Consider the following 26,022-nt stretch of genomic DNA (forward strand, 5'->3'; position numbering starts at 1 on the left):
ACAGGAAAAATAAACTTTTTTTGTTGGCGCTCCTATTATTTTTTTTTGAACCAATTAAATGTTGTTTTGTTACGGACGGACATAAAAAATGCCTATATATTGTGTGTAATATGTCCGTCCGTAACAAAAATGGAAGGACATACATTTTAATTGGGTAAAAAAAAATAACAAGAGGGCTTCCAAAAATATTTTTATTTTTTTCTGTTACTATGAAACCCAATGAGATAGTTAAATGTGTTTTTGAGATGATATACTTTTTTACAGGATCATTTAAAAACTTATTTACACTTTTTATTTTACGGACGGACATTTTAGCATTAGTTAGTAATCGACTAAGAATTTGAGTCAATAAACATCATTTTTTGAAATTTTTTTCAGTATATAAATTTTAACTATTTTAATCTTTATTGTTATTGACAAGTAATTTATCTGTTAGTTATGAGGGTTTTAACCTATACTGATAGAAAATTCCGTAACGCTCAGATTTATACCCCTTGTTAAAAAATGGTACATTCCTCAATTCAATTCAATTCAATAAACTTTATTGCCAAACTCATAAATGGCTTGAAACTTTGGCTGAAAGTACACACATTAAAATTGTCTAAAAGTATTGTCGCACAAACAGTAAAAAGAATAAAATCACATAAAACAGAGAACAAGGTGTTATATAAAAAATTTAAAAGAGGACACAAATAGTACAAATTGAGTTAAAAATACAGCTAAGATACTTATTGCAGTTATCGTAATAAAATGCCTCATAGCAGATGGGAGAAAGGATCTAAGTAGGCGTTCAGTGTTCCAGCGAGGATATGTAATGCACCAAGTAGAAAATTGACTGACATTATCAAAATATGACTTAGGGTCATCATGTTTTATCAGGCCGGTGTCATCAGCGTATTTCACAGTAAAGCATTTGGTTAAAACTAGATCATCTGAACATTTAAAATCATTAGTATAAAGAAAATAAAATAGGAGATAAAACACAACCTTGTGGTGCACCAGTATTGCACATAAGTTTTTCTGAAAAATTATCAATAAAACAGACGAATTGTTCCCTATCTTTTAAAAAATCATTGATCTATAAAATAGTAGCTGGATTTATTTAAGGATTTTATCCAGATTCTAGGAATTTCAAATGTACGCAGTGACCAGTTGAACAACAACGAAAACACTTGCGAGAGTTGCTCATTGCACTCTTTTAGCACCTTCCCACTGACTTTATCCGGCCCTACTGCTTTCTTGATGTTAATTTTCCCAAACATGAACTTGACATCAGATGTGTCAACCACCACAGGGTTGTCATGTAATCCGCTATCTACTATCTCGTTAACAGTTTGAGATCTTTTTGTACTAAAGTCCTTGTCGTCAAACCGAGTGTAGAAAGAGTTTAACTCGCTCGCCATTTTTTTCCCATTTCCTGCTGTAATATTATTACCCATCTTATTTCCATAACCTGTCATGTAGCGCATACTATTCCATACCTGCTTGCTGTTTCCAGACTTAAACTTTGCCTCCACTTTTTTTTCCATACTGTTTCTTACTGCGAGCTACTTCTTTTTTTAATTCCTTCTGTATTTTTCTCCTTTCATCATGGTTAGCACATTTTTGCTTTCTTTGCACTAATTTCTTAATATTTCCATTTAACCAAGGTTTATTATTAGTAGGTATCCCAATGAAGCGGATTTTCGTTACCGCGATTTTAACACGTTCGTGAAATTTCAAAAAGTGACGTGTCTTTGAAGTTAAAAATATACTATTTCTTATATACACATGTGAATAAAAATTATATGTCTGGAAAGATCTTGTTTAAGGGATTATTTTCATATATTTTTAATCTATGTTTATTAAATATTTTAATAGAAAACGCGAGTTAAAAATGAGGTACAAAAGCCGGCGAGCCGAAATCCGCGCGCTAAAAATAACTTTGGAAAACACCTACCCATTTTCAAAACACGATCGCACGAGGTCCATAATAGGTGGTGGAGTAATTTTTGTTGCATGTTATCAGGCTTTAAATACTCTTTATTTTGATATGTAAATCGGTTATTATTATTATGTACATCCGCCTCAAATGTCAATTTTAACGATAACAATTTAATTTTTTAGTCTTTCCCATTATCAAAATCTGGCTAATTTAGTATTGAATTGAAGCTAATTTATATTTCTGTTTGATAAACCACATCGTTTTATTTGACTTTGCGTGGACCTCGTGCGAAGAGGCCAACAAGACCAACCACTGAAAAAAATAATCCCTACCATAAATATCAGTGTTTACCATTTTCCTTACGGGGGGGATTCAGTTCTCCGCTTATTACTAAATTACCGTCGCCCAGACAATGTGCATGGTATGCATGTTTAGCGCGTTAATTAATGATTGGATAACCCCTGCAGTGGACTGTTCCATTTTCTGAACTAGTCTTCGCCGCACACGAGGCATGTCGAAAAATGTCGCCTCTCATGGAATATTTGCTTCGAAACGTCAATTTTACCGATTTATTAAATTATTTAATAAGTGGAATATTTATAAATCTACTATATAAAGCAAGTACGTTAGGAAGAAATGTACCGAAGAAATTTAAGAAGCTTTGATTTTGCTATGCAGCGGCTGTAAGCCATTCTATGTAGGCGGCCGAAACGCGCTTTGGCCTGTGTTGCCGTTGTATATCTACGCTGTTTCTAGGCCTAAATTTTATTCCGTATATTTCAATTCAAAGTGCAACTTTTGGTTAGAATAATCGAAAGGGAAATAAAATTAAACATGTTACAATTATACCATTGAGGTAATTACTTTGTTAAATAAAAAATTTCTTCCCGATATTTCTTAGGCAGAATTTAGCGTCAGGCTTTTATTTAGACCTTTAGCTAGGGGCCTATATAACTTAACTTGTAGTAGGCGCGGCCGAGTCTACGTTCGGCCCGGCGGCGCTCCAAATGGAATCGAACACATAATAAGCACGGGCTTAATTCTTATTTTTGGCGGTTCGAAAATCAATTAAAATAATATATGATTATAAATATAACTTGTTATATTAATATTAACATAAAAATGTATACTTACGAAAAATAATATTTAATGAAAAGAAACAATACCCACACAGTTTTTTAACGCAATATTTTTTTTTCTTCACATTTTAACATTTTTTAACAATATTTTATGTTGTATTTCAGAATTACCTACCTGTCAATATAAATAACCTTACTAAAATACATATTACATTTTATGCAATGCAAAAAAAAAGAAGTTAATTCACACATTGGTTCAAAAGTTATGAATCATTTAAAGACAGGAACTTTTTGGGCTTTTTTGAGACATTGGGAAAATCACGCGTAAAAAGCCCTCGGACGAATTTTGGAGGGCGATATCTAAAAAAAAAAATGTCGAGGACACCCAAAAAAAAATATTCTTGTACAACTCTGTTGTATCTATGGGTTTGGAAAAAATAAGAACTTTAAAATTATTAGTATAAAAGTTATAACCCTTCAAATATGGGTTCAAATATAATTAGAAAAAGTGCCATTTTTCAAGCAAAAATCACTGTTTTTTGGGCACTTTAACGGACCATAACTTTTGAATGGATAATCCGATTTCAATCATTTAAATTGCAAAAGTTTATGTTCAGTAAGTTCCTTCTGATTAACTGAAAGAAAAAGTACCATCATTAATTTGAATTTTTACATTGGGATACCTATTATTAGGGAACAGCTTAATTTTCCTTTCCTTAAATAATAATTCCAACACAAAAATCAATGTATCCGGATATCGCATCTGTCGCATCATGAATTGTGGCACCTTCTATAAAAATATTCCAGTTGGTTGATTCAAAGCATCCTTTAGAAGAGTTGAAGTTTATCAATAGTGCTATCTGATATGAAGTATAGAGTACAGTAAAGTTTTTCTGTATTCCAAATGTGTACACATTAACCATACTTGTTCATTTTGATTAAATGATAGAAGCTTAATGCAAAACTTCATGCACACAAAAAAATGAAGAAGAAAGGCCTAGCTTGAGAATAGCATATGGTGTTGATGAATTCCATCCATCAAAACCTTTTGTGTTTTATTTCAACTATTTTTTATATAAATTTATATTACTTTTGAAATGATTTTTAGAGTGGTGGAGTAAGTGTAAGGCTGCAAATGCAGGGGCGGACATATTTTTTGTCTAACTTTTTTTAATTATTAATTGATAATAATAATTAATTTTTATTTATTGATTATATAATTTCCAGAATGTATTAGCTTACCAGAAGTACCTTCGTCGAGGACTTCCTCTGAAGTTAAAAATGTCGCATGTGATTTACCGGCGGAAAAAATAGGCGGGATACGATGGTATTGCTGTTTGGTAGCCCGATATATACTATGTGGGGCCTGTGTCCTGGACTTCTGGGCAACCCCCTTAAAATAGTTCTGCGACCGCCCCTGAAGATCTGTGGTAGATGCTATTTAGGTGATCATTTAGAATAAAATGATCACCTATTGTTATTGTATGAAATCTTTATTATTGGTTATCCGCAACGAAGTTGCAGGATAACCTCTTGTGATTGTACGAAATCATTCTGTATGATTTTTGTGTAACGCTTTTCTCTAAAACTCGCAAACATAACATTTCGGTAACTATCTTAACATATTGACATTTACGTAACGTCGTCAAGCGAAGCTTTTCATGACGTTTACAATTGCGCAACGTGACTTACGCGCAATTTAACGATTTTGTCGTATTTAACGTAGCTCAACAACCAAATAACATTTCAACTTGAAACTTTGCAAAAGTTTAATTTATATCATGCGCTAACTTTCTGTTGAAAAAAAATTGCGTGTTTTACACAAAGTTACGCGCGCACGCGCATTTAAAATTTCAAAATGCGCAACAATAATTTATAATCAACTTTCTACGCGTTTCATGTCGTTTTAAGCATGTCAAAAATTCCCACGCGTGCGCACATTTTTATGTGTGCGGTGCGCACGTAGTATTGAAAACGTACTTTTTTCGCGTGATTTATATTTTTCCAGCCTTTTCTAGTAATTTTACCAAATTTTAAACAATTTCGACTTAAAGATACGTCATACGAGCACGTCGAATTGGACAATTTGCGCGCGTTTTTTATGAAAAGGTTAAAAAATTTGTTTAAAATATGACTTTTTTTAAACAGTCGTAATTTCTAAACTAGACGGTCAACTTTTTGTGGATGGCATATTCTGGAAGTAGATGAGTTGTAGATATCGGATCAGGTATTAATATGGCTAACCGGACATTGTGACGTCATCGTATGGCCATGCGAATATAAAATTTAGGATTTTTGTATCTTTCGTCATAGCTCATCACATTGAATAGAGCGCATCTCCACTTATCCGTTTTCCATTTTCACCCCGATTTTGATTTTGTCTAGGTCAATCAAGTATCTTTCGCATGAGTTAAAAATATTTTAATTGTTTTGACGTCATCATGCCTAAAAATTTAAATCACGTGTGGCATTAATTTCATCTTTACAGTAAATTTTAATCTGTTATAGCTCGTAAGAATAAAATGTGATAATCACGATTAAAATTTTTTTCCGGAAGCTATTGGATTGTAAATACGAAATTATGTAAAAATGTTGCCAATCGGAATTCTTCTACACGCTAATACGTTGTTGCTGAGATAATTTCCTTTCGGAATTGCTACCTTCGCGTTTCATTTTAAAACCGTCAACATGTTAAAAATTGCAATAAATAGCGGGTCCCGTAATTTCACCTATTCTACACTGTATGTGATATGGATACAGATTATACTGTGTATATACTATATATGAATTTAAATAATAAAATTCAGCAATAACAACATATCATATTCTTCAGTTCAGGTCATAATGGCAACGTGAACACTTCCTTTTGTCCTTAACCTATCCCCTTAATGTTAATGTTGCACCACTTGCGCGGCGGATAACCAAACTCGTCAAAGTGACGAGTTAAGTTACATGTCTAGTTAATTGATTAATTCTTGATATGTTAAATGGCATAATGAAATGTATACTGAAAAAAGGCCAAATACATAGAATTTAAGCAATGGTACACATCTCATAAAATACGTAATCAAAATTACACTGAATGAAATACTACTATAATAATGCAATGAGAACCCACTATGGTAAATAATCGTAAACTTTTGTAATTTATATCCACTATATGGATTTATATAAATATAGTTATAGGGAACTACCTTTATAACAGTGGTTCATGACTAATACTTCACATAACAATAGATTCATAATATTAAAACAATTACTGGAAAAATTATAAATACAGAGAACACTAAGTTAAAAGAAAGAAAGTAGGCCTACTTGGGAATGTAATCCTTCACTATATGGATATGATACACCTAATAATAATAATGTATTAAGTCAAGTCAAGTCAAGTCAAGTCAAGTCAAGTATCATTTATTATCATTTGTTTTAGGAAAAACATAGAAATTCTGTTTGCTCTGTTGGCGGAGCACAATATCCAACGGACACAACACGAACTCAAAAACAAAAACATTACAAAAAAAAGTCTACATCATATTTAAGGCTCTAATAGATCCTGGAAAGAAACTATTTGTAAATCGTGCCTTATTGGCCTTAATAGAACGAAATCGCCGACCGCTGCGCATCAACTGGAACATACTAGAGGCCGGATGAAAATGATCATCTTTGATAGCCACTGCCTTTTTCAGAAGACGATCCGAAAATATGTTCTCCAAAGGCAGTTGTGTAGATCCAATTATACGCGATGCGGTCTTGACTATTCTATTTAGGTCACGCTTTTCATTTTCGGTAGCGCTACCGAACCATACCGTTAAAGAATACGTTATTACACTCTCTATAACTGACCTATAGAAGGACGACATTATTTCAGAGTTTATACCAAATGATTTAAGTCTACGTAGAAAGTAGATTCTTCTTTGGGCCTTTCTAATAATGTTACGTGTGTTAATATGCCACTTCAGATCATTTGAAATATAAATACCCAAGAATTTAAATTCTTCTACAAACTCAACTGATATACCATTAATAAATATTGGATATTTGACATTAAGTGATTTACGGAAATCAACAACCATTTCTTTAGTCTTAGATACATTCAAGAACAGATTTTTTTCGTTACACCAGTCTACAACTCGTTTAACTTGGTTGCGATAATTAGACTCATCACTGTCATCATTGATTAGACCTACAATGGTAGTATCATCCGCAAATTTGAAGAAAACGCTCCCCAAATTGTTTCAACATGTTACGGTTGCTGACATATTGGTGGCATACTTCACACTACAATATAAATATAGTAATAACAATTACTGGTAAAATAGTTAATACACATACATAAGGAAATATAGGTATTTTTAAGTACTTGGGTGGGTAATACTTATTGCTTAATAATTTTTAAGTTCGCGTTCATATGTTCTTTCATTGAATGAAGTGAGCCCTCTGTTGTTTATAGACAAAAATTGATTTCATATCCATAAATTAAGCAATAATATTTTTTTTATTTAGTCAATTTAAAGGCCTGTGAAATAGGACAAATCAATTCTTATATTCAGGGGCGCACCCAAACAATTGTCCGTTTTATTGATATCTCATAAAAATATAATAAAATTGTTAGTCTTACAAAATAATTAAATTATTATGTGGAATTTATGCATAACAATGGAACATAAAAATTGATTTAATAACGACAAAGTTTGTCAAATATTATGCTACTACTGGTGTACTATACATGAATATTGGTCCTACTGACATAGCATGCAAGGCCGTAAAGCAAGATGCTTTAAATATAATTATATACAATATAGACGATCTGTGCAGGGGAATTGGGGTGGGTGGTGAAAATTAAAAAATTTCAGACGAGGCTATAGCGCCTTGTCTTTCTCATGCTGGCTACATCCCTGGCACCGCATTTATTTAGTAACTACTAAGAAAAGTAACATGCTGTTTACACTGTAAACATAAGAATGTCTCATATGCATTTCAAATTGAATTTACAATTAATAAATTACACATTTTGTAGTGCAGTGACACAGGTACATTTGTGCACTGTTTTCACTCTTAAGCTCTGTCTCAACTATCAAACTTTATGTGACAAGAAAATGTGCCCATACTGTATATAGACATGATAATGTCATATCACCACCATATTTGGACATATCACTACGCTATTTGGGAGCATCACACTTTACCGTTGCCTAATGTTTTGCATTTATCCGATTCCTCAGCCCCACATTTTTACCAGTAATCAGTCACAGAAGTATAGTCACAATAAAACTAAACGAAAGAAATTAAGCAACAGCAAAATTTGCAGACATTTTTTTAATACATGTAAAGTATTACAAATACGTCGTAATAGATTCCACTGATTGGTTAGGCATTAGCTTATGTTTGGGATTAAGATGTAAATCTTGCTATAATAAAAGGGTATTTCTAAAACTAGGTCAAAAACCTTAAAAAAGATATTAGAAATTGTGGCCCACCACATCCATCTCCTCCCAGCACCCAACTCTTGAGTATAGATTACTTAAAGATGTTTGATTCATATAATAATATAAGTAGTTCTTTGATAGTAAACCAATAAAACTTACGTTGGCAAGAAGAAGAAGAAAAAGAAGAAATGTTTTCATTATGTTTGATTCAGTTTATTTAGGTGTTTAGGTGTTATTTTTAGGTTGAATGTTTAGGTGTTTAGTTGAATGTTCAGGTTAAATGTTTAGGTGCTTAGATGTTTGATTCAATTTATTTAGGTGTTTAGGTTGAATGTTTAGGTGTTTAGGTTACTTAAAGACGTTTGATTCAGTTTATTTAGGTGTTTAGGTTGAATGTTATAGGTTAAATATTTAGGTGTTTGGGTTGAATGTTTAGGTGTTGCCTAATTATTTTAGGAATTAGGTTCAGTTGGGCCTGATGGTCTAGGCATGGGCCCGATCTGACAGCATCTCAAAAATCTTTTGTATTAATTAATATGTGACCATGTCTGTTTTCAGGACCAGATGACGAATATGAAATAATACCAAGTAAGTTTTTATCGGTTACAACCAAGGCTTATTGATGGTGATAATAGGATTATTAAAAATAATATTTACATTGATATTTTCCTTGAATTAATAATTAATATTTAACCTTTTATTTGTGCCTTATTTTTTTGTTGGTTTTGGTGATGGGTTAGATTGATTTAAGATATTGTGTTAAATGTATATTACAATGTGCAATTCTAGTTCCTGCGATCACCATATTAATTTGACTACTTTTTGAACTATTTTTCCCCTCAATGTTTCTGCTATTAAATACCCTTAAATTAGTGATTTCAACTTTACAGCAGTTATTATGGAATTTAACTATGACTAAGTAGTTTTTCATTTTTTTAATAAAATGTATTTTAGAAAATGGGTTTCAATATAATATCCAATCATAACTTTATTTATATTATTCTTACTAATTTATTTCTTTCAGATGTTTTATTTTGTATAAGTAGTTATAAATATTAGGTTTATTATATCATGTATATAATGTTATATAAACACTATTTAACTTATTTCATACTTTTAGTTGTATTGCCATTTTTTTTTGTCTAATATCGAAGTAGGCCTACCCAAATTTTCTTTAGTGCATGTAATTACATTTGCTAGTGGATCGATAATCATCAACAAACTCAAATTGCTGTTTCCTTTTTTTATTTCACAAAAGAACCAGCAATGAATAAGAAACAAGCATTTGATGGCAAAACATTTTCATAAAATCAATAGGTATTGTTTTCATATTATTCGAATTTCAACCTAATAAACGTGAGAGTCAATTGGGTTGTTTTACAGTCTTTGAGAGCCAGTTTTACTCTTTCTAATGCTTTTGTTCCTTAAGGACAGTTGGAAGAAGCTGATTGGCCAATCAACAGGTTGATCATTAACCAATCACACACCTCCACCTTCTTCTTAACCTTCATTCAATTATTGATTGTTTTCCATGATATTTGACAACTCATGTTCATCAACCAGCTCTTTTGTTTGTTTTTATTTAACTTCATATGAGGATCTTTTGTTAATTTGAATTAAACACCTGCTTTTGTCAAACGAAATCATCATCATTTTGAGGACATGGACTTGAAGAGGAATATTACTCTTCCATTAAATCATTTGATAATTTTCTTCCTTTTATATTTACCTTCTATTTCTTATTTTAATTGAATTATTCAATGTAAAGACCATGTTTATAATTATTATGATATGAACCCTTCAATAAAAAAGTAGAAGAAAATTATTATCAAATTACAAAAGTAATTTAATTTTTTTACGGCTCTTCTCTTTCATCATACTTGTTGGTAGTGTACCTAGGTGATTGCCATCAAATCTCAAGGTCCAGGGTTCAATCCTGACCCAGCAACTCATGGCTGTTTGTACTCCACCTTTAAACCTCAAGTCGGACTTGATATTCAATTCAATTCAATTCAATTTCTTTATTGCTGCAAATGCCATCAAGGGCTAATATCGGCTTAAACATACTACATCATACAAACATACATATTTACATTTAAAATTGTTGTTATCAATACTTTAGTTAGATTTCAAATTAAGTATGTATCTTATTCATCCTGTAAGTGACATTAGTTACCTGCTTTAGATGTGTATGAAATTTTTTTTAATAGTTAGTTCTACGATTTCATTCTGTGATACCATTAATTTTATTTCTGTGCCAAAAAATAATATTAATTTTTATATAATTATAATGGCTGATACGCTGCAACGGATTCAAGTCGTTGAAAAGCGAAAGCTCTCCATTAATGTTTTCACTCAGAAACATAGAATTACCAATATTATTGTTTGCGCCATGTGTGTGGTAGTTAATAAATTATCTTGGAAGAACATGAAGATGAATTTTATATGAAATTTGCTTTTAATTTACATTTTGAGTCAAAAAATCATCATCATTTCGAACCGTGTGTTTACATTATAAATTTAAGTTAATGTAAAGTGAAATGAAAATATGGATAGAATAGGAAACAATCTGACCGAATTATGATATCGAATAGAATTTAATTTCATGATCAGCATTATATGTACATATAAATTTTATGGCTTGTAATTTTACCGTTATTAAACTAGGACTTTCATTGTTTGTAGTATTTCCACGGATATGTTGAAAATTTTACGATCTAGGTTCTATAATGGAGAACATTTTATCGTTTATTCTCTTTGAAAACAAAATAACTTTTCATTTTTCTTGTACAAGTCCTTGGATTTTAAACGTTTTCACTGTTTTTAATACTCCAGTCATTCATTTTTCCGTTTTAGCTGTTTGAAATATTGGGTTTATTGCGTGAATAAGTAAATGACAAATTTAAAGTTCTGTTCAATTCATGCCTAGTAGCCCAATAGTTAATATTTACCGCCTTGGTATAAAGGAGAGCACCCTCTGTTAAACATGTTTCACTATTATAACAAAATGTATTTACCGTATTAATAATATTAATAATATTAATAATGGTGCAAAACCTCCATATAAAGTTTGTAATGAATCATAGAAGCTTTAAATAAATACTTCTAGAATATTGTTTTATGTCACTATTTCAAACACACATTTTCTGCACATAATTTTGTGTGAAGATTCTTGATAATGAATATAGCTTTCATTGTGTCCTCTGCCGTACCGCTATGCCTTTGGCAGTAATCTAAACACATCTACTTTGAAAATGGAATCTGTTTTTTCTTCATACTGTATATAAGAAAATGATCTCACTCGGATATCTAGGTTGCCGTACGAGTGTTAAAAAAACATAAAGATGGTATGATGTAGCGTAAAGTAATCGGCTTGATTCGTAATATCTGTAGAAGTTCTTTTTATGTTTTGTTTCCTTCGTCACTGTCAATTTATTTGATAAAATTCTTTACAAAATGATTGATAAGAAAATATGATATTTCAGTTTTTATTAAGATATCATAATTTATCTACATCAAATTGAATTTTCTCTTATATTTAATGATTTTTGCAATGCCTTGTATTTTGATATGTTTCCAGAAAATTTTATTTTTGTATTTTATTTGGCAGGTACATTTTTTTTAACTGAAGATGATTAAGTGGGGTGGTGGGGGAGGGGTTATGTATATTCAAACTAGAGCCATAGTGCACCATATCACTCTTTGCATATTAGTTCAGTTTCCCAACTTTGCATATCATTTTGTAATAATGTTTTAATGTTCAGTGCCTCTGTATTTAGTTACATTAAAATCATGCACTGAATTGATTTTATAAAGTTAATCAATCATTTTATATCATTATTTTATCATAATTCATAAGGAACAATATCAAACATTCATCAACAGAAATTCATGAGATTATTATAATCAATTACAATTACATCAATACGAATATATCAGCAACAATCTCCATCATGTTTATCAGCAGTAGCATAATCATTAACTTTAATCATCACTTTTAGTAGACATCATCATCACAATTATTAAACATCACTTTCAGTAGATATTGTTGTAATCATCATTATTATTATTATCACAATCATCATCATTATCACAATCATTAATAAAAACAACATTCTTCAGTTTTTATCATAATCATTAATCATCACTTTTAGGTGATATCATCATCAATCATCATCATAATCAGTAATCAATCACTTTTAGTTGATATCATCATCAATCATCATAATCAGTATTCAATCACTTTTAGGTGATATCGTCATCAATCATCATCATAATCAGTAATCAATCACTTTTAGTTGATATCATCATCAATCATCATAATCAGTATTCAATCACTTTTAGGTGATATCGTCATCAATCATCATCATAATCAGTAATCAATCACATTAGTTGATATGATCAATCATCATCATAATCAGTAATCAATCACTTTAGTTGATATCATCATCAATCATCATAATCAGTAATCAATCACTTTTAGGTGATATCGTCATCAATCATCGTCATAATCAGTAATCAATCACTTTTAGTAGATATCATCATCAATCATAATCATTAATCATCACTTTTAGTAGATATCATCATCAATCATAATCATTAATCATCACTTTTAGTTGATCTCATCATCATCATCATCAATCATCATAATCATTAATCAGTCACCTTTAGTTGATATCATCATCATAATCATTAATCATCACTAGTAGCACCAAAAATCTTTAGTTATCATAATCAAAGATCTTCATCACTGTAACCAACATTAGCACGGCTCAACTTGATATTTGGTGTACTTTTACTAACAGTAACATCGTCGTCGTTTTCTTTATTATTAGGTGATCATTTAGAAAATGATCACCTATTGTTATTGTATGAAATCTTTATTATTGGTTATCCGCAACTTAGTTGCAGGATAACCCATGTGATTGTAAATAATGCCCTAATCTTATTTTGTGTGCAAAGTTCTAACGTATGACGTGCACGTGGCGTTTGTCGTGCGGATAACTAACTCGTCAAAGTGACGAGTTTCATGTCTAGTTATTTTTTTTCTTTTTATTGTTTCTGTACACTATTTTGTGTAACAATTATCTCAAAAAGTTTAATGACAATGATTACCAAAATTTCAGAATATCTTTCAAATAATATAACTTAATCCTAATGAGCTTTCCAGCGTGATCACTCATCCGTGACGTCATTTATACGCCATTTTGTGAAATCATATTATCAATCATATCTCCATAATTCATTATGACATATTAATGAAATTCACTACAGGTAAACTTCAGGTCAAGGGTAAAAATATTAGCAAATAAAAAGTTGCGCGTTTCAAGGTCATGCACGTGAAATCGCGAGTTAAAAATTTGAAATGCGCAAAATTAGGTTTTGATCAATTTAGAGCATGAATTAGGCCATTTGCGCGTTTCAAAAAATTACTGCGCAAAAATGCGTTTTTGTGCGCACGATTCTTAAAATGCGTAAAAAATAAAATTTGATGTATAAATCACATTCTACTCACAATCCTTAGTACATTCACCAATTTTGAGTCCATTCCGACTTAAAATAACGCTATACGGGCACGTTAAAAATGACAAAATGCGCACACTAATTGTACAAAAGTGCAAAAAATGGTAAAAAATAAGGACTTTTTAAAATGAATATAACTCTTCAGAATGGCAGATGACCCCCAATTTTTTTAACTTATTATGGAAGCCAATAAGATGTAGATACAAATGTATATACACATTAGACGTACAAAATGGTATGACGTCATCAAATGGCCACTTGAATTTAAAAATTAGGAATTTTTTTCTTTTTGTGTGGGTTATCACATTCAATAGAGCGCATCTCCGTTATTTGAGCCCGATTTTCGCACAACTTTTAGTATGTGCTTGCTCAATTAATTATTCTTTTAATGAGTTGTCAACATTTTTATTTTGATGACGTCATCACGCGTAAAAACTTGAATAACCTAGGTCGTGTAATTTCAGCTACACCATACATTTGAATATCTTATAGCTCTTCAGAATTAAAGGTGACCTTGAAGATTATAACTTATTATGAAAGCTGATGAAATGTAGATATGAATTCATATTAAAATTAAGCCTATCGGATGTTGTGATGTTATCATATGGCCAGTTGAAGTTAAAAAGTAGTTTTTAAATTTCTTTAGTCAAAGTTATACAAATTTCAAAGACCGCGCATTGCGCTTCTACGTGTCAAATTTTCTTCCAATCCTTATATTTATTTGCTCAATTCATTATCTTTCGAAATTGTCATCTTCGAGTTTATTTTGATATATCCATCATACCAAAAAATTATAAGATGATGTGTGTCCCGTAATTTCACCTATGCTACACTGTATATAGATATACAGTATATACTGTATATTGTATATGGCATATATACCGGTAATAGGCACAACTCAACACTATACATATAATAGGATGGAATGTATCATCATTTTCCGATCGTATGATAACGTACGTGCATGTTTATAACAAATTATTTTCAGTAATTAATTAATTAATGTCAATAAAATGATAAAAATGATCACCTATAATTCGTCAAAGTGACGAATTAAATTCTAGTTCTTCATTATGATTGTATACACTATTTCATATTTTTTCAGCTGTTAAAATTGGATTTTGAAATCATTGATGGCAAGTCAGTAGAAAAGGGGTATGTTTTTTATCTTTGAAGTTGAAGAATGGGTTGTTTACATGTATCAATTTTCATTAATATGATCCAAACATTATGACCATAATTTAAATATGTTGTTCTTATAAATGTTGTTTGTGTTATTAAATTCTGTTTATTGATACAGTTCTGCAAGTATAGAACAAATTGAAAAAGATGTTATAAAGCAGTATCTTACTGAAATGACAAAACAACTTGGTGGTATGGAAGACATATTCAATAAGGTACAGTAAGTGCTTTATTTCCAGCCAATTCACTATGAGGATACTGTAGGACATTTTTTAGTCCTGATTACTTCTTAATATCAATCAACATAATTTCATAATGGCAATACTGTACAGTAAATATACTATGTTTGGTTTTGGCCCTTTGCATTATGTTTAAATTTGCGTATCCGGATATTCACCCCCTGGACATTTACCACCCGGAAAACTACCCCCCGGACAACCACCACCTGGACCACTACCCCCTTAGGACAACTACCCCTTTAGGACAACTACCCCTTTAGGACAACTACCCCCCGGACAAATACCCCCGGACAACTACCCCCTTAGGACAACAACCCCCTTAGGACAACTACCCCCCGGACAACTACTCCCCGGACAATTACCCCCTAGGAACAATTACCCCCCGGACAATTACCCCCCGGACAATTACCCCCCGGACAACTACCTCTGACACAATACTCCCCGTAGGACAACTACTTCCTGGACAATACTCCGAGGGCAAATAATCTTTTAGGACAACTACCTCCGTAGGACAACTAACCCCTGGACAACTAACCCCCGGACAATTGCCCCCTAGGAACAATTACCCCCGGACAATTACCCCCTAGGAACAATTACCCCCTGACAACCCCCCCCCCCCCCCCCCCCGGGTAATTACCCCGCGGACAACTACCTCTGACACAATACTCCCCGTAGGACAACTACCTCCTGGACCTGGACAATACTCCGAGGGCAAATAATATTTTAGGACAACTACCTCCGTAGGACAACTAACCCCTGGACAACTACCACCCAGAAAACTATCCCTTTAGAACAACTACCCCCCCGGACGGACAACACCACCCAGACCATTCAACAACCTGACTCTGCAACAGTGTATAATAGGAATTAATAACTATATTTTAATTCGTTACTTTGACGAATTACTATTCATTATTGTAAACAATAGTAAAAGATTGAACATAAATATATCCTGGTTTAAACTGAAGATTGTCACACATGATCATAGGATAGTCGAACGTATTATATAGTACTCCCTGTATTTACTGTAAAGACTGGGTTCGCTAATAATAATAATAATGTTTGCGTCAGGACAATGCTTCGATAACCACTGGTCTTAAAAGAATTAATTTTTGTCTCAAATTTGTCATATAGGCCTATGTATTTTTGTACACTTGAAGAATAATATCACTTTTGATATTTGACCTCAATGTTCACTCACCGAATAAACGGCGATCTTTAAATAAATTCCCCTCAAATAAACGGTGATCATGTCACTCCCATAAAACATCATATGGAATTAATAATCGGCGTCTATTTCCATTAGATTATACCCCCTCCCATTGAATAAACAACTTTCTTCCAATAAATGTCCACCTAAAAACCACCTAAACAATAAACAGCCCAGGCCGTTTTGTCAATAAATACGGTACTTTAAATCTAGCACATCTAGGGTCTAGCGTGCTGTTAAACAGAATAATCGGTTAAAAACGGGTGTTTCGAAACTAGAGATCCGAGACCCAATACGAAAAGGGAGACCTAAATATACGAAAAGAGAGACCCACGTACGAAAAGGGAGACCCCACTATACGAAAAGAGAGACCCTATTATACGAAAAGGGAGACCTAAATATACGAAAAGGGAGACCCAAATATACGAAAAGGGAGACCCCACTATACGAAAAGAGAGACCACACTATACGAAAAGGGAGACCCTAATATACGAAAAGGGAGACCCAAATATAGGTCTCCCTTTTCGTATTGGGTCTCGTGTCAGGTCTCTGGTCTCGGGTCTCTAGTTTCGAAACACCCGTTAAAAACAGATGATTTCATTTTTACAGAAACCGTTTGTCTACTTTTGGATTGGGGGGGGGGGGGGTAGTTGACCGGGGGGTAGTTGACCGGGGGGTAGTTGACCGGGGGGTAGTTGACCGGGGGGTAGTTGACCGGGGGGTAGTTGACCGGGGGTTAGTTGACCGGGGGTTAGTTGACCGGGGGTTAGTTGACCGGGGGTTAGTTATCCGGGGGGTAGTTATCCTAAGGGGGTAGTTGTCCTAAGGGGGTAGTTGTCCGGGGGGTAGTTGTCCGGGGGGTTGTTGTCCTAAGGGGGTAGTTGTCCTAAGGGGGTAGTTGTCCGGGGGTAGTTGTCCAGGGGGTAGTTGTCCGGGGGGTAGTTGTCCGGGGGGTAGTTGTCCGGGGGTAGTTGTCCTAAGGGGGTAGTTGTCCGGGTGGTAAATATCCGGGGGGTAACTGTCTAGGGGGTAGGTGTCCTAGAACCTTAAATTTGTACATACCAATAGAAAGTGCCTTTTATGGTGAGGTTTCGTTTAACAGTTCTTTATTGTATCTGTATTTGTATTATGCTGACTAATAATTCAAAGTTCACGCTTAAACAATTTCACAGAAAACAGAAAGTCTTCAGTCGAGTATGAAAGAGTTCTTTGAGAAACATGATGATTTGAAAAGAATGTTTATAAAGGAACTCTCAAAAATACACGATATACTGAACAAACTTGAACAAGCTGCAGTTCCACAGAATCATAGTAAGGTTTAATTGTATTTAAAGAAACCATTTTGACATATTGTATTGTTTAATACGAAAACAATGTTTATAGAAAAAAATCCTACTTCTGACATTGACAATAACAGTTTCTGGGAACAAAATAATATTTTAGGGGGACCTGTTGAAGGGATTGGAAGTACAGTATATATTGAAAATAGCTTTCATGAAACAAAATAATTTTAGATGAAAGCATTTGAGAGAAAAAATTCATGAACATGAAGGCTTTTTTATTCAGCTTGTAACATTTTGCAAAAGTTTGGAATATGAAATAATTTTTCTTTGCAGGTGTCACAACCGCAGGAAATCAAAACATCATTGTGCAGAATTCAAAAAATGTGAATATTAATATTGATAATACAATTCAAGGTAGGTCAATGTTGCCATCTGTTTAATATTCTTCAATTTGTGAACCCTTTGATTTTTATGTCTGAATACCAGGGGCCGGATTTATCAAACTTGCTTAGCAAAAAAATCGTCTTAACTTTGCCTTAAATCCTTGATTTTGCCTAAGTCAGATTTATCAATATATCTAAGCAAAAAAATTTGCTTAATTTTGTCTTAAATCTAAGACGAAAAACACCCTGCCTTAAGATGAAAAATTTCGTCTTATCTCATTTCTGCAACAGAAACATTCTTTTTTGACAACGCGAGCGCGCTAGGCCGGAACATTGAACATTCGGAAAGGCTACGCTAGTGCGTTTTACGCTGTACTACGGACGCTAAAATAATGATATCGATTTTCACAAAGATGGCCTAGAAATTGGACGAGCAAAACTAATATTTTCGGGATAGGTACGACCCAATTGACTAGCTTTTAGAAAACTGTATCGGCTGCCAAGGGTCGCTGTCATTGATAAAAATAAATAAATGTTGATTTGATTTAAGTTTAGAGCGAATGATTTTCGTATATATTTCCGACTGTTGTGCTCTTTCTCTATTTCAAGTAATAAAAACAATAGTAGCCAGAATGCGCCCTCTCTTGTTGGGAGTGAAAATACGGAGATAAAATGTTATAGCGCCGCCATCGCTAAGAGAAAAAAGCTAATACGCATGCGTAAGCAAGAATTTTTCGTCTTAAGACATAATTTGCTGCCCTCTAGAGTTTAATTTTGCGCATGTGCAAAGTAAAATTTACCTAAGACAATTTTTCTGCTAAGACATTGCTAAGACGGTTTGATAAATAAGATTAAGTTATTTGCTTAAGCACTTCTTAAATATTTCACCTTAAGCAAAAATATAAGCAAATATTGATAAATGCCAACCCAGTGGAATTTGAGAAATATTGGCAAAACAACTATGGCATTTGAGTTATTGAGTTATTAGGGTTAAGATTATTCTAAAGACATAATTTGATTTTCTTCTACTTTATCTGCAGAATCCAAATCCAATGGCGGTGTTGCCTTGAATGTTAAGGACTTCATCAAAAGTAAGTCAGCATTATTATAATACTTTACCTTCAAAATTGTTTAAGATTAACAAACCAACGTGGCAAATCCTATTTTGATATCCTTATTGCACCCAATCCCCTATTGGACTTTCAGATTACTGTATTTTGTATAAAACCAAAACTACAAATTCCAATGACATGGGTTATTTACACTGCCATGGCAACTCATGTTAAATCTTCTCGAAATATCGTTTTTATACATACCTAATTGCTTAATATTATTTTAATTAAAGAATAAAAATAGATTTAAAAGTACAAAACGTTCAACCTAGTAAAAAAAATTTCTGCTGCCCGGCCCACAGCCAGAATGTTTATGGAGGGGTTCAGATTTGAAAAAAATTATTATAGGGTTAACCGACAAATTAATTGTAATAACGTAAAAATATAATTAGAAATATTGGGCAGGATGTCAATCAGGGCCGGTGAAACGTTTCTGAAATGAGGAATGGGGGTAAAGGTAATAGTAGGTATCCCAATGTAAAAATTCAAATTAATGATGGTACTTTTTCTTCAGTTAATCAAAAGGAACTTACTGAACCTAAACTTTTGCAATTAAAATGATTGATATCAGATTATCCTTTCAAAAGTTATGTTCAGTCAAAGTTGCCAAAAGGGTTATAACTTTTATATTAATAACTTATAAGTTCTTATTTTTGCCAAACCCATAGATACCACAGAGTTGTACAAAAAATTATTAAAAGTGAATTTTCCCAGCAACCAAACCTGACTGGGCTCCAAACTCACATCATCCTCAGAAATTGCACTCTCATAATGGTTTTTTGTAATTTTGCAATGTTATTTTAACCTCTCCACCTCAGCCCCAGCTGGCTGCTAGGTGAGAGAATTTTAGGAATATCGTGGTCGGGATAAATTGATAAATAGGAAAAGGAAAATATCGTGCAAACTAGAGTTGATAGACTTCAGTCGATCGTTTAATAACAAACTGAAGGAGAATGGCTCTATCAAGCTATAGGGCCTGTCGACAAATTGTCTGCGGAGTAGCAATTAGGCTGGTACATCCCCTGTCATGTGGTACACAGTAGTCTAGCATTACTGAACTTGCTGTTATGTTTCCGGCAAGGACGCGTTGGAGTATCTGGAGATCGACGTACAATATGTTGCGCTCCTCTGGTGGGATGACGAGATGGATACTTGACTTGTGATGGAGTGGTTGGTACTCTGGAGCTGCCTGTAGCCTTTGCTGCGCAACATTTGCCTTACAGAAGGTGGCAAATGATAGGCCACCTGAGTTTCGTGTTGGCCAAATGCAGAGTAGCACAAAAATGCCAAATTTCTATACCACACCTGCAATTACTTGGGGCTCTTCTTGGTGCACAACTAGCTCAGACTATCACCAGTGCACTCACCCTGGACGTGGAATATATTATTATGTGGAGTGATTCAACAACAGTTCTTACATGGATACAATCGGATTCCTGTCATTTTGTCGGGACTCGGATAGCTGAAATCCAGACGTTGACATCCGACAGTGTGTGGTGGTATGTGCGAACAGATGAGAACCCTACAGATGACATTACTCGAGGTCTGTCAGTTACAGAGCTTGCGAAAGGATCCAGATGGACTGATGAACTTCATGGCTGCTAGATGCAAAAGATACACGGCAGAGGTATAGTGCCTCGATGCTGGCACGAACCCGAGTCTAATCATTAAATTCATCTGCAGATACCAACGAGATAAAGAAGTCCCTATTCTGTGGTGTAACCTTGGCAACTCCAATACAGGATATAGACTTGAAAGAATTCCAGACTTGCCAGAACTTGTATAAGCACTGGGGGAGAAACTCAACACAGTAGATGGACAAGATACGGTTGTATTAAATGCAGAACAAGTACATGATGCCAAATATAAACTCTTACAATCATTTAAAGAAGAGATCGCTACACTCACAACCCAGAAAGAATCACAGAAGAGTAGTCGTCTGTTGGAGCTCTCTCCGGAGCTGGATGAAACGATAAACATTAAATTTGTATAGGTATACTCAGGAAAGTGGATAAACAACACTAGTGTAGGACCACATCCAATTGTCCTCCCACCATCATATCCAGTAACCAAGCTTCTTATCCAGGATGCGGATAATCATTTCAACCACCAGGCCGGAACCGAGCAAGTTTTCGCCTTTCTGCGTTGTCGCTTCTGGATATTAAGAGGACGAACCTCTGTCATAGGTATACTCAGAAAATTCTATTCCACAGGGAGGGTATTGCTTTGTCCCAATTGCAGTGAAAGTTAGACGGTCACAAGAAAAGTGTTGGGGCCTTGTCTTCAAGTGTATGACAGTTCATCTGGAACTGATAGAGTTTCTTGATGTGGATCTTTTTCTGATGGCATATAGGCATTTTGCCTCTATGCAGAGAAGTACCATATGAACTCTGTAGTGACTGTGGAACAAACTTCAAGGGCACAGAGAAAAGGATTGAGACTGCACCGAAAGCAATGGAACTGGAGTCTGGCAACATTTAAAGTGAGATTTTGCTTTAACCCTCCAAGTGCTCCTCTTTGGTGGGTTGTGGGAGTGGGAAATGAGGTCTATCAAATGTGCGCTGAAAGGAGTTCTACGAGACCGAGTATTACCTGATGTTGTGCTACGTACCATTCTGTCGGAAGTGGAAGGAATTATGAACTCTAAACCTCTTGGCTACGCATCCTCCGAGATAGCTGATATCAACCCAGTTACACCAAATATGCTGTTGATTGGGCAGCAGGATCCTGCTCTACCCATGGTTGTGTACAAGGAGTCAGAACTAAAAGGACGGCGTTATTCCCATGCAATTCTGGATCTTGTTAACAACATCACCTCATCTCTTGACAGTTTTTACTCTCCGTTTTTAGACTTGTCAAAAGCGTTTGATGTCATCAATCATAAAATTCTTTTTGGTAAATTATTTAATTATGGCATTGGAGAAATTGCATTAAACTGGTTTGAAAGTTATTTAGTAAACCGTAAACAGTATGTTGCGTTAGGCTCATTTAAATCATCAGTGGAGGCTGTAAATTGCGGAGTGCCTAAAGGGTCGGTTTTAGGACCACTACTATTTTTAATTTATGTAAATAATCTTTCTAGATCAAGTGACACTCTGAAAGTCATATCCTTTGCTGATGATACTACGATTTTGTATTCTCATTCTGATATCAATGTCTTATATAACACCGTCAACACTGAACTAAATAAAATGACTGACTGGTTCATCTCAAATAAGCTTATTGTTAATGTACAGAAAACTAATTACATTTTATTTCGTACTCAACAAAGACAAATTGATTTCTCTAATCTTAATATTTACATTAAAGATGTATTGTCCCTTTGACTAATTCCAAAAAAATAAAAAATAAAAGATGGGTCATTTTGAAGTATCATAATAGCTATTAACTATCACAAAAAATTTTTCGAAAAAAAAACAAAATTTGACCTTCATTTTTTTGTGTTTCAAGAGACAATACATCTTTAACAATAATATTATTGAACGTAAACCCGAAGTATTATTCCTCGGAGTTTATTTACATGAATACTTGAGATGGACCAGTCATCATGTATCTAAAAAGATATTGTAATTGGCATCCTTTGTAAATTAAGACATTTTTTTCCACAACATATCTTACTCTTGTTTAACACCCTTATACAACCTCATCTTCTTTATTGCAACATTATTTGGGCAGCCGACTACCCATCAAATTTAGAAAAACTTAATAAACAAATTAAACGTGCTGCCCGTATTATTACTTTCTCTCACTATCTCGCCCCTTCCCAACCTTTACTTAAAAAACTCAATATTCTTAGTAAACATGATCTATTTACAACACAAATTGCTTCCTTTATTTTTCAATTCTTTAATACCAGACTCCCTGTGACAATGTCTAATCTATTAAGTCATCATACAAAATCACACAAGTACAATTTACGTATCAACAATAAATTTCAGCATCTTGAGGTACCTCTTTTTAGACTGAAAATTTCCGAATATTGTATTTCTGTTTCAGGGCCGCGAATCTGGAATGATCTTGATGACAAACCTAAAGCATTTTAAATCTCTTTATACTTTTTGTAAAAATTAAAAAAAATATCTTATTTCTTTATACTAATTTTTTTAAATATTATTATGATTGTAGTACACTGAAAGTATCTATTTTTATTTCATCGTTTTTGTTTTTATTTATTATTTTATGTAGTAAAATGTATTAGTTTAAATGTATGTGTATTGTTTCTGGGGTCTTTATCGAGACAAGAAACTTGATTTCTTCTAGAGAAGACCCCAAATGATGGCTTATTACTAATGTTTTCATTTATGTACACATCTATATATTATACTGTATAATGCCATTGTTGAACAAAATAAATGTTGTTGAACAAAATAAATGTTTTTGAACTTGAGTTGATCAGATCATGGAGGTATCCTCCATGATCAGATCATACAACATCGGCAAGGGTTCGAGGCCGACTCGCTCCTAGTTCTGGTGGTGGAACAAGTCTTCTCGGATAAGGACTATAAACCGTAGGTCCAGTGTACACAGTTATAACCTGTGTGTACTTTAAAGAAACCCAGTTCATTATTCGAAAAAGAGTAGGGGGTTACCCCGGTGAACTGGTTCACACAATAGCCCCTGTATCAGGGGGATTACCACCTATCTGATAGGACAGTGATTAATTCACTATTGGTAATCCTTGGCCACATTGTCTAAAGACATAAAATAAAAAAAAAAATAAAATACTTACCGACTCTGTAAAAGCGCCAGAAGTGGCAGAGATCGAGAACTTGAAGTTGGAGACGTGATGATAGTAGTCCACAGTTGAGCCAATCATTACGCGGACCAGGCTACTTTAGCGTTACGTTTGGCATCCACTGAATCAGTGGATGACCTATCCCCTCAACATGTCAATTGTGGTATAAGTTGACAGGAATAATACTCTGTGGTGTAATAAAAATGCCAGCGTGTTTATTTAAGACTGCAAGTGTTAAGAATAACTTGCTCTCCATTTTCAACTTCCTCTTACCAATGACCAATAGCAAACAGGCACTGCTTGTCAATCAGGTCCTCACTGACTGGGTATTAACCAATCAATTTACTATTAGATAGGTCACTGATTTTATAAAATAGTTTGCGGGAAATTTGATTTCTGACCTTGTACAGGAATAAATACTTTAGTGGTTGTTTATAATAATAATCTAAATATTTCTCAATGCTGCTTTATGCAAAGCAATTTAACTAGAACTACAGACACATTAAATAAATACTTTTAAACATGAACAATAGTTTTGTTAGGGAATTGGGATGGCCGTGTGATATTCAATTTATTAAATTTAATGGGAAAGTATATATCTTTCACAAAATTTCGTATGTCATCAGGCAGCGTTTTAAAGGCTGGAAGCCCTTTGATCGATTTTGGGAACAAAATGGATTGATAGTCAATCATGAGTACTTCCGAACAGTGCTAATGTATCACGAAAGTATATTAGTGTTTCATGTTTTATTCACCTGTTGTTGGGTGGTGGACATCTTGTAGACAATGTACAGCAGCAACAAACATACATAATTGATACAAATGAACACAATTTAAATTTGATAACTCTACGCAATTTTATACGAGATAAATGCGTAGACTCGGTCATCAATGACCGTCTACTTGATAATATAAACGACGAGCCCGTGGAAGAAAATGTAGCCTACAACAGAACTATTAGAAAGAATTAATCGCAAAAGGGTTAGGCCTTAGCCAGATATACCACGGAGTTCAAATATCCCCCGCCATTCCTCCTGATGGATTGAGGTGGCAGGCATCAAAGCGATTTTAAAATTGAATGGAAGCGCATCGAAAATAAATAAAAGATCTTTCTCGGAAGATTCATTGTGGAGGAAAATCTGACTTGCTGCATGCGTTTGCATGGTAGGTAGAAATCAACGTTCCGATAAAAATAAAATAATTCACAAATTCTTATCAGATAGATCTACGTAAACGTGTGAAGTAGAAAGAGGTCTTATTTACAGTATATCAGTAGGCCTAATATATATTCGTATAAAATATCCTAATTTCCACAACTCAGGATTATGTCCATAATGATATCAATAGTAAGAATCTGTTATAGGCCTATGCGTAATTTTTTTTAATTAAGCCACTCATTTTTCATTATCATACATTAAATTCAATTATACCATACACAATTCAGTGATTATTTTACAGTTATTTTCTTATTTTCCCAATTGTCTTTTCTCTTACAGGTAATAACGTGGTACGTGCTTCATGATTGATGGTAAAATTAATTTATACCAGTAACAATAGATTATGGCAAGGCATTTCGGACCGGACGGAGTAGGCCTACTCCTTTAAAGTTGTCATCGGAGGAGAAGATTAGGTGGAAGAAATGCTTTCCATGGACTGCACCAGAAGTAATTTCTGGTGTCGAAGCACCATCAGAGCACAGCGCTATTTACGCGTTTGGATACATGTTCAGCCGCATATTTACCAAAACGAACAACATAAGAATACGGGAAACTGGCGAGATATGCATGCGGCGGCCGTCACCTGCAGAGCTAGCTTGACCACCACCTTTTATGTAATAACGTTAGATCATGAATAATTAGAAGTCATATGTTTTTCAGAATGGATTTTTAAAAAAGGGGAGCAATAAATTGTAGCTTTTTTTTCTTT

At 33.8% G+C, this 26,022-nt stretch overlaps 1 protein-coding gene across 3 annotated transcripts in view; it reads left to right on the forward strand.

Moving 5' to 3' along the window:
- LOC140049088 (uncharacterized) overlaps positions 1–26,022 on the forward strand; it is a 37,321-nt gene that overhangs the window by 5,538 nt on the left and 5,761 nt on the right. For all 3 annotated transcript variants that reach the window (XM_072093910.1, XM_072093912.1, XM_072093911.1), the window contains exons 4-8: positions 15,058–15,107; positions 15,253–15,349; positions 17,756–17,894; positions 18,200–18,280; positions 19,290–19,340. In XM_072093910.1, coding sequence (XP_071950011.1) covers positions 15,058–15,107; positions 15,253–15,349; positions 17,756–17,894; positions 18,200–18,280; positions 19,290–19,340 — 418 coding nt within the window. The remainder of the gene's footprint in view (positions 1–15,057; positions 15,108–15,252; positions 15,350–17,755; positions 17,895–18,199; positions 18,281–19,289; positions 19,341–26,022) is intronic.

Source organism: Antedon mediterranea, chromosome 5, assembly GCF_964355755.1.
Source record: "Antedon mediterranea chromosome 5, ecAntMedi1.1, whole genome shotgun sequence".
Classification (NCBI taxonomy): domain Eukaryota; kingdom Metazoa; phylum Echinodermata; class Crinoidea; order Comatulida; family Antedonidae; genus Antedon; species Antedon mediterranea.